Source organism: Trichechus manatus, unplaced genomic scaffold (assembly GCF_000243295.1).
Source record: "Trichechus manatus latirostris isolate Lorelei unplaced genomic scaffold, TriManLat1.0 scaffold00004, whole genome shotgun sequence".
NCBI lineage: Eukaryota > Metazoa > Chordata > Mammalia > Sirenia > Trichechidae > Trichechus > Trichechus manatus.
This window is the reverse complement of record NW_004443940.1, coordinates 10,053,221-10,063,887: the sequence shown is the minus strand read 5'-3', so window position 1 is coordinate 10,063,887 and position 10,667 is coordinate 10,053,221. Positions and strand designations below refer to the sequence as shown.

Genomic DNA, 10,667 nt, shown 5'->3' with positions numbered 1-10,667 from the left:
AAAAATAACTCAAATATGAAATGAAATGGGGGACATTACAACAGACCCAACTGAAATAAAGGATCATAACAGAGTATTATGAAAAACTATACTCCAACAAATTTGAAAACCTAGAGGAAGTGGACAAATTTCTAGAAACACACTACCTACCCAACATAACACAAAGTGATGCTGAAAATCTGAACAGACCTATAACAAGAGAAGAGATTGACATGGTAATAAAAAAACTCCCAACAACAAAAAAAAGCCCTGGCCCAAATGGCTTCACTAGAGAGTTCTACCAAACATTCAGAGAAGAGCTTATACTAGTACTACTCAAACTAATTCCGAACACAGAAAAGGAAGCGAAACTTCCAAATTCATTCTATGAAGCCAGTATAACGCTGATACCAAAACCAGGCAAAGACACCACAAAAAAAGAAAATTACAGACCAATATTCTCATGAATATAGATGCAAAAATTCTCAACAAAATTCTAGCCAATAGAATTCAGCATCATATCAAAAAAATAATACACCATGACCAAGCAGAATTCATACCAGGTATGCAAGCATGGTTCAACATCAGAAAATACAATCAATGTAATCCACCACATAAATAAAAGGAAAGAAAAGAATCACATGATCATCTCAATTGACACAGAAAAGGCATTTGACAAAGTCCACCACCTATTCCTGATAAAAACTCTCAATAAAATAGGTATAGAAGGGAAATTTCTCAACATAATAAAGGATATCTATGCAAAACCAGTGGCCAGCATCATTCTTAATAGAGAGAGGGTGAAAACATTTCCCTTGACAACAGGAACATGACAAGGATGCCCTTTATCACCGCTCCTATTTAACATGGTGCTAGAAGTCCTAGCTAGAGGAATAAGGCAAGAAAAAGAAATAAAGGGCATCCAAACTGGTAATGAAGAAGTTAAACTCTCCCTGTTTGTGAATGATATGATACCATACACAGAACACCCAAAAGACTCCGTAAAAAAGCTACTGGAACTAATAGATTCAGCACAGTAGCAGGATACAAGATAAACATACAAAAATCAGTTGGAATCCTATACACCAATAAAGACAACGATGAAAACGAAATCAGGAAAACAATACCATTTATAATAGAGCCTAAAAAGATAAAACACTTAGGAATAAATCTAACCAGGGATGGAAAAGATCTATACAAAGAAAACTACAAAACACTACTGCAAGAAACCAAAAGAGATCTATATAAAAGGAAATAATACCATGCTCATGGATGGACAGACTCAATATTGTGAAAATGACAATTCTACCAAAAGCAATTTGCAAATACAGTGCAATCCCCATCCAAACACCAACAACATTCTTTAAAGAGATGGAAAAACTAATCATTAACTTTATATGGAAAGGGAAGAAGCCCTGGATAAGTAAAGCACTACTGAAGAAGAAGAATAAAGTAGGAGGACTTGCACTACCTGACCTCAGAACCTACTATACAGCTACGGTAGTCAAAACAGCCTGGTACTGGTACAACGACAGATACATTGACCAACAGAACAGAATTGAGAACCCAGATGTAAATCCATCCACCTACGGTCACCTGATCTTCAACAAGGGACCGAAGTCCATCAAATGGGGAAAAGACAGTCTTTCTAACAAAATTAGATGTCCATCTGCAAAAACATAAAACAGGACTCATACCTCACACTATATTCAAAAACTAATTCAAAATGGATCAAAGACCTAAATATAAAGTGAAAAACTATAAAGCTCATAGAAGAAAAAACAGGATCAGCGCTAGAGGCCCTAATACACGGCATTAACAGGATACAAACCATAACCGACAACGCACAAACTCCAGAAGATAAGCTAGATAACTGGGATCTTCTAAAAATTAAACACCGATGCTCATCAAAAGACTTCACCAAGAGAGTAAAAAGGGAACCTACAGACTGGGGAAAAAAAATTGGCTATTACAAATCAGACAAAGGTCTAATCTCTAAAATCTGTAAGAAAATCCAACACCTCTACAACAGAAAGACAAATAATCCAATTAAAAAATGGGCAAAGGAAATGAATAGACCCTTCACCAAAGAAGACATTCAAGCGGCCAAGAGACACATGAGTAAATGCTAGCGATCACTAGCCATTACAAAAATGCAAATCAAAACCATAATGAGATACCACCTCACCCCGGTATTACTGGCATGAATCAAAAAAACTGGAAATAACAAATGTTGGAGAGGCTGCAAGGAGATTGGAACTCTTATGCACTGCTGGTGGGAATGTAAAATGATACAACCATTTTGGAAAACAATATGGCGCTTCCTTAGAAAGCTAGAAATAGAAATACCATATGATCTAGCAATCCCACTCCTAGGAATATATCCTAGAGAAGTAAGAGTCGTCACGGCACACGAATAGACATATGCACACCCATGCTCATTCCAGCATTGTTCGCAATAGCAAAAAGATGGAAACAACCTAGATGCCCATCTACAGATGAATGGATAAACTACGGTACATATGCACAATGGAGTATTATGCAACAATAAAGAACAATGATGAATCTGCAAAGCATAACATGGATGAATCTGGAGGGCATTATGCTGAGTGAAATAAGTCAATCACAAAAGGACAAATATTGTATAAGACCACTACTGTAAAACCTCATGAAAAGGTTTGTACACAAAAAGAAATAATCTTTGATGGTTACAAGGGAGGGGAGACGTGGGGGATGAGGGGACACTAAATAGACAACAGATAAGTGGTAACTTTGGTGAAGGGTAAGACAATACACACTACTGGGGAAGCCAGCACAACTTGAACAAGGCAAGGTCATGGAAGCTCCATAGACACATCCAAATTCCCTGAGGGACCAAATTGCTGGGCAGAGGGCTGTGGGGACCATAGTCTCGGGGAACATCTAGCTCAATTGTCATAACATAGTTTATAAAGAAAATGTTCTACATTCTACCTCGGTGAGTAGCGTCTGGGGTCTTAAAAAGCCTGTGAGCAGCCATCTAAGATACTCCACTGCTCTCACTCCTTTGGGAGCAAGGGAAAATGAAGAAAACAAGATACAAGGGAAAGATTAGTCCAAAGGACTAACAGACCACAACTACCATGGCCTCCACCAGACTGAGTCCAGTACAACTAGATGGTGCCCAGCTACCACCACTGACTGCTCTAACAGGGATCACAACAGAGGGTCCCAGACAGAGCTGGAGAAAAATGTAGAACTAAATTCTAATTCACAAAAAAAAAAAATCAGACTTACTGGCCTGACAGAGACTGGAGAAACCTCGAGAGTACAGCCCCCAGACACCTTTTTAGCTCAGTAATGAAGTCATTCCTAAGGTTCACCCTTCAGCCAAAGATTAGACAGCCCCATAAAACAAAACAGACTAATGGGACACACCAGCCCAGGGGCAAGGAATAGAAGGCAGGAGGGGACAGGAAAGATGGTAATAGGGAACCCAAGGTCAAGAAAGGACAGTGTTGACATGTCGTGGGGTTGTTAACCATTGTCATAAAACAATGTGTACTAAATGTTTAATAAGAAACTTTTTGTTCTGTAAATCTTCATCTAAAGTACAGTAAAACAATGAAGTACAAATAAAAAAACTGAGTTTAAAAAAAAAAGAATTCTTGTTATCCAAGTACAATAGGGATTAGGATGACACTTTTAAGCACGATTTACTCTATTAATGTATCTTATTTACATAATAAACATATTCTGGTAAAGTATATATTTTAACTAAAAATGATAAATACACTTATTCATTTAAATTGCAGAGTGTCCCCTCAATAATGAAAACAATATAAAAGAACACAGTATTTTACACATGACTGTCCCTTAGACCTTAAATCAAACTTGAGTGACAATGTTTTAAGCATATAACTAATTTGGTTATTTGCTTTTCAGCCTAAACAGTTTAAACAATGCCAATTCAATTTTATTTGAAGCAAAAAAGGAATAATAATAGGAACAGACATACTGAGAACAGTGATACATAATGCAGGTCAGCAAGAAAGATTAATGAAAACAGGACAGAGAATAACATTTATTGAGCACTTTTTATGGAGCAAGTACCGTGTACAACCCTATGGGGTAGACACTGTATTGTCACTTGACAAATGACTACAGTATATTTCCAACAGATTAAACAATTTACCTAAGGTTATAAACTTAGTGTCAAGTTTTGGGGCATAGCTTTTTCTTGGGGGGGGCGGGGGGAGGAGACCAAGAAGGATAGGAAGGGTATAACAGGGAACAAGGATAGGGAGAGGCAGTCAACCCAGTTTTATCTGGAGAAATGAAAAAGAGACAAGCACTTACAGGCTAAACAGGGCTACTGCGTACAGAAGTAAACAGTTCCTCACACATATCAGTGAACATTTCAAAAGTCAATAATACGATTATTAATGATAATTTAAAAAATAAAATAAAGTGGCAGCGCCAGGATTTGAATAGCGTCTGACTCCAACACTCATTCTCCTAATCATTATGCTCACAAACTGATCCAGTACATGTAGCAATTGAGAAATATGTGAAAAAAAATTTTTTACAGGAAACCTAAAATGTCACAGTAGCTTTATTTTTAAAACACATTAATGTACTTTCAACAATGCAGAAGTATATAAAAATATGTACTAATTCAGCAAGTTAATCCTATTCTTTGCCTGACAGTAACACAGAACTAATCTAAGAGGTTACGGATATGGCACAAAACTCTCAGATTCCCCATAATCACTCATATACTTATTTCCTCTGGAAACATATTCTAAACCTTCTGTAACCTTTTTAAAATTTTCAGTCTATATCATTTCTCAAGGTAAAAAACAAATCCACTTATTTACTGCCTGCTGAAGTCACATCTTGTATTTGTCTCAAATAACTTTGTTCCAGCTCCAGTAGAGGTCACCTAGATCTCGCCTCTAGGTCAGGTAAACTATACTCTTTGCTTAATGTAGTACCTAGTCAGTACAGAATAAAAAAAATTCTGGATCTTTTAAAAAATGGAAAAGTCTTTTTAAATCTAAAGAAACAGAGTGACATTTAATACCCAGAAGATCACACGGGTTGTATAATATGGATGAACTTAATTACATCTCAAACATATTATATTTACACCAAACAATAACCTTATTTCTCTAGTTTAGATGTTAGTTACCTCTTCATCATCTTCCTCATCTTCAACATCCAGAATTCCTGAATCCTGTTCAGACTTGGGGCTAGTGCTTTCTATCTCTGTATCAAACACTGTATATGCATCTTTCTTTGATTTTCTCTTGCTACCTATTCTGGGTTGTTGTAAGATGATGTTATCCATGTTTCTTTGTTGTTGGGCCTAGGACAGAGACACACACACATAAAATATATATATATATATTAGAAGAGAAAAAGAAACTTAATTAAACATTCAAAGAACTTCTAATTTTTGAACAAATTGATATCTTAAGGAAAATGCAACAAAATATCTTAATATATAAAGTTTTAGTCCCAGAAATAAAATGAAGCATACTAATGTATACATTTCTTGATGCTGAATTTATTCCATTGGGACTGATTTTCCAGGTTTCCACAGGAAAAAAAACAATCAGTTGATATTATGAGATGTTTTAAAAATATCCACAAAACGATCACAAAATGAAATCCACCCATTCTCACCTAAGTAGCCAAGAGGTTAGAGCTAAGGACAGAATATTTATCTTTTATGAGAAAATGTCACACTGAAACCAGAGTGGTTGGAAGTAGGAGGGATCCTGGAATTATTTTTTATATACTTAAGCTTAGGGAACTCTTAAAAACATGTTGTGTGGATATAATAGACCAATAAAATGTAATCAGAAGAATGAATTATTCTAATAGAGTGATTTGAGCTACTAATCAAATATGGTTCTATGACTTTAATCTGTGGAAAACAAGCTTTTAAAGAGTTTCTTCTTCTTTTTATAGAGAAGAAAGTGTAATCCCCTCAGCTTAACAGAACAGACTGCAACAAAGGTGTAGTTTCAACAGAAATAAAGAGGTGGAAAATGTGACTATGCAAAGTCAACAACAGAAGCACTAATCCACATAATATTAGAGCCAAAAGGACCTTAATCACCAATAAGGAAACTGAGGCTAAAAGTCAAAGGAATATCCTGATCAAAAGGGGGAACATGCAGAACAGAATTTCAAATTCTCATGGACTCCAGATTTTCTGGAGCCACAGAGGGTGGATGAACCCCTGAAACTATTTCCAGAGATAATCTTTAAACCTTAAACCAAAAAATGTCCCCTGAAGTCATCTTAAAATGAAACAATAGTTTAGCTTAACTAGTAGAAAAAGGTTTGCCTTGAGTATTACGCTCTTTGAATTACTGACATCTTAGAATTATGGTGTTAGCGAAGAATAGTGAATACACTGTGGAGTACCAGAAGAACGAACAAATCTGTCCTGAAAGAAGTACAGCCAGAATGGTGACCAAGGATGGTGAGACTTCGTCTCACATACTTTGGGCATGTTATCAGGAGGGACCAGTCCCTGGAGAAGGACATTATGCTTGGTAACGTACAGGGTCAGCAAAAAAGAGGAAGATCCTCAATGAGAAGGATTGACATACTGACTGTAACAATGGGCTCAAGCACAATGACGACTGTGAGGATGGCACAGAATGGGGCATTGTTTCATTCTGTTGTACACAGGGTGGCTATGAGTTGGAACCGACTCAGCAGCACCTAACAACAACAACAACAAAGAACTACCTATATGGGATCAAACTGACAACAACAACCGAAAGATTAGATAGGAACCTTAGGGGGCAGTGAGTTTATGTTAATGAGGGAGTAACAACGCAGAAAAGAGGGTGAGAATGGTTCCGCAACTCAAAGAATGTAATCAGTGTCACTAAATTTTACGTGTAGAAACTGTTGAATTGATGTATGTTTTGCTGTGTATATTCTCAACAACAACAAAATAAATGAAATTTAGCGGAAAAAAAGACAGGATGTGTTCAAGGTCACAAGGCTGGTTAGTGGTAAATCAGACACTCTTAAATTCTAGATCTTTCCTTTATACCAATGTTCCCTCAAAGCACCACAAAGTGTTAAAAAAAAAAAAAGTTCTGCTGTCAAACAAATGGGAAACTGCATACCATGAGCCTTCTTATAAAATATACAATGCACATTAACAAACTAAAAGCTAGAAGACGTCCTATTTTCAGGGAACTTGTTGGATTTGGTTTAACCAAGTTTTTTTCTTAAGTATTTAAAAAAAAATTTTCTGCCCTCCCTGCCCCCATAACATTTAGTATCATCCCAAGATACAAAGCTTGAGAAATGTGCTCTCTGAGAATATACATTCCTTAATCAATATGTGATATTTTTCCATCTATGAAAAGTAGAAATTAGTTCAGGAGAAAATCAGAGTCTCTAACTCTTCTGAATGAGATTAAGGAATTAAAGATAAATATTCAGTATGTTAGTCCAGGCACTGGCTAAACAAGACAATTATAATAGGAAAGAGAAAAACTTAAACTATGTGAGCTAGTTTCTGCCAAAAAAATGAAAAGAATCTACATTCCAGAGATTTGAATCAATGGACAAACTTGTTTCTCTGCGTATTGCCCATTGATATTCGGTATGACTTACATAAAATACATAATGGCTTCAGTAACAAACTGAGTTACAGAAGGCATCCAAAAATATTTCATTTAGGCTTGAGGCCCCAAATTAGAATATTATTTCTATTCCTCTCAAAAGTTAAGATGCTCTTCCCCACTTCCAATGCAAATCACCCAGAAAGGAATCAGGGATTCTGGGGAAGGAATGGAAACTTCCTAAAGACTTTCCTATGTAAAAGAGCAAGCCCTCAACTAGAGAGTGATCACGTACTGGCTTCCTTAACTCTATCCTCACTTTCGGTACAGCAAAAGCAAAAGCTTTCACAAATAGGTCTTATTTTAGCAAATCCCAAGTTAATTACTTTTCTTTACAATTAATAAAATACTGCCAATGTATCAAAAGCAATCAAGAGGAGCCACACTTAAATACTGTCATTTAAACGTGAAATGATACAAATCTGAAAAGTATGCTATGGAAGTAATTTCAGATTTCTAAGATTTGTTTTTTTTCTAGTTGGTGTCTGCTTTTCTCAGCAATTTGGAGGAGCAGCACAAAGTAGTTTGGGCCAAAAAAACAAATTGAGATCGTGAACCCTGTTAGAAACCAAAGGGGTTAAGTTGTATTCCACAGCTCTGTCAGAAACTGAGATGCCTGTCAGAAATTATGAAGGCTTCTCCACTCTGTAAAAAGCAGTCAGAGAAGATATGCGAAGCAGGAACTGGCCCATTTGGAAATATCAAATCTCAGGTACAGCAATGAAATATATACTCAGATATTGTCAGTATGTATGCTATGGGATAGGCAGGAAGTGAGAAAGATTAAATATAAATGTATATAAATATATGATAGGTATTAAAATAAAAATCATTAAAGTCAATGAAAAAAATCCAATAAAAGCCCTTCAGAACTTTCTTCTAGCTCTTCTCTAACATGCTAAGGTATCTCACGGGACCGCTTAAATTCTGTCCCTCCAAAGAAAACCCTTTTAATCAAAGAAGTAGCTGATTGATTTCTGCAGCCTAGGTTTAAGTTGGGGAAGAAGGTATATGAATCATACAAGCAGAAGCTAGACCTTAGAAAGCATTTAAGTGTTTTCTTTTTCTTTTGTAACTCATTCTCTTTGTGTATAATTTTTAAAAACTTAACCACCTCTTACTCAAGACTCCTCGTTTATGTCTTTCTCTGGTTTCCTATATGCAGGCATTAAGCATGGTTTATTCCTCAGTCCCCTTCTCTCTTACCACTCCTTCCACTCTTCTAGGATCCAGCAGCACGTCCACAGTTTTCCATAGGACATTACTACTGTGTGCACTACCATCATCTCACTTTCAACATAACCTAAAATGGAACTCATCAACTTTTCACTACCATCCCACTTGCATGTTATGGCCAGGCTCTCCTTAAACAACACTATCAGATGACAATCAGGCATGAGGAAAACTGGGGGAGACATTGCAAAAAGTTCAAACTATAATTTATCACCTTAGATCCCACCATCATAGAAGCTGAACCTAATTTTCCAGTGTACTTATCTAGTACTCTCCAACATAAATCTTCTACTTGGATCAGACTTTACCTCATAATATACCAAGTAGTATTCCCACTTGTGTTTCTTTGCTTATGCCATTTCTCTATCCAATGGCTTCACTTGCCTGAATCCAGCCTTTCCTCCAAAACCCAAATAAAATTCTCTTTTCTTCAGAAAGCCCCTTCTCTCACTGCCCTATGGCATGGTGTTTTCTCTCTGTATTCTTATTTTCAGTTAAACATGTATTAAATGTCTACTTAGTATCAGCCATTCTGCTGTATACTAGGTACCAAGAAGTAAGATGCAGTCCATAACTTAGGAACCCCACACCATAATGGAAAGAAAGCAGATAGGCAAATCATAAAAAAACAAACTAGCTGCCATTGAGTCAATTCTGACTCATGGTGACCCCACGTATTACACAATAAACTGCTCCATATGGTTTTTATGGCTATGACTTTTTGGAAGCAGATCATCCAGGCTGTCTTCCTAGGTTCCTCTGGGTGGGTCTGAACCACCAACCTTTCAGTTAGTAGCCACATACTTAACCATTTGCACCTCCTAGGGACTCCAACACGCAAATAAAGAACTTTAATTCAGTGCAATGAGTATAGTAACAGAAATAAATACAGAGAACAATGATTGGAAAAAGGAGAAAGTAATCAGATCTGCTTGGCTGAGTATGAGGGAAGGCCTCACAGAGGAACAGGTACCAAAGTGTGTTCTTAAAAAATAAGTATGAATTTTCCAAAAGGAGGTACTAGGAAGGGTGACCACTGCAGAAGAAGGAAGCAGCATGAGAAAGAACCACATGAGAAAGTGAATAACATTATTCACTTGGAATGAGAAATAATTTTGTATAATTAGAGCATAGATTTCGCCATCCTCACCTTTAAGGAGCATTCTATCTATACTTTTTCCAAGACAGATTTGTTTGTCGTTTGGATATGTGATCAGGAGGGACCACTCCCTGGAGAAGAACATCATGGTTGGTAAAGTAGAGGGTCAGTGGGACTTCCAGCAAAATGGCGCTCTATGCAAAAGCAACACGCCGTCCCTCCACCTTAAAGATCCGAAAAACTAAGCCGAACAGAGAAAACAACAATCCTGAAACCCTAAAACACTGAATGAAGAGAAAGAACTCAGCCAAGCACCAAATGGAGTGAGAAAACTGACAGAGAACGGAGAGTGAGGAGAGATTCATGCAGAGGTCCCCTATCAGCTAACGCAGCGCGGATCCGCCATCTTGGACTCCTATCGGAGACCAGCAAACAGGGGGTTTGAGAAAGCAGCTTCACAGAGCTTCCATCGGGAGACAAAACAACCGGTAATTTGCAATATACGCTTTCCCATCCCCCACCCTTCTTCACCCCCACTCGGCCTCCTCTACTTCCCGCGGCCAAAATCTCTTGTCCGGGAAGCACCGGCGGCTTGGATTCCACCCACCCGAACGGGCCGGCTCTCTGAGTGCCATTTGTTGGCTGCTGGTGTTGCTTTCTTCCGCTTCTTTTGATTTCTTCCTTACCTCTCACCACCTCCCCCTCCTTTCGCT

General features: G+C 37.4%; 1 protein-coding gene across 5 annotated transcripts in view; it reads right to left on the bottom strand.

Annotated features, from left to right (window-relative positions):
* The window catches only part of EXOC6B (exocyst complex component 6B), a 738,950-nt gene that overhangs the window by 429,354 nt on the left and 298,929 nt on the right, over positions 1-10,667 (bottom strand). For 4 of the 5 annotated variants that reach the window (XM_004369208.2, XM_023732740.1, XM_023732758.1 and 1 more), the window contains one exon: positions 5,153-5,329. The exons of the other annotated variant lie outside the window; for it this stretch is intronic. In XM_004369208.2, the coding sequence (XP_004369265.1) occupies positions 5,153-5,329 (177 nt within the window). The remainder of the gene's footprint in view (positions 1-5,152; positions 5,330-10,667) is intronic. 5 annotated transcript variants of the gene reach the window in all.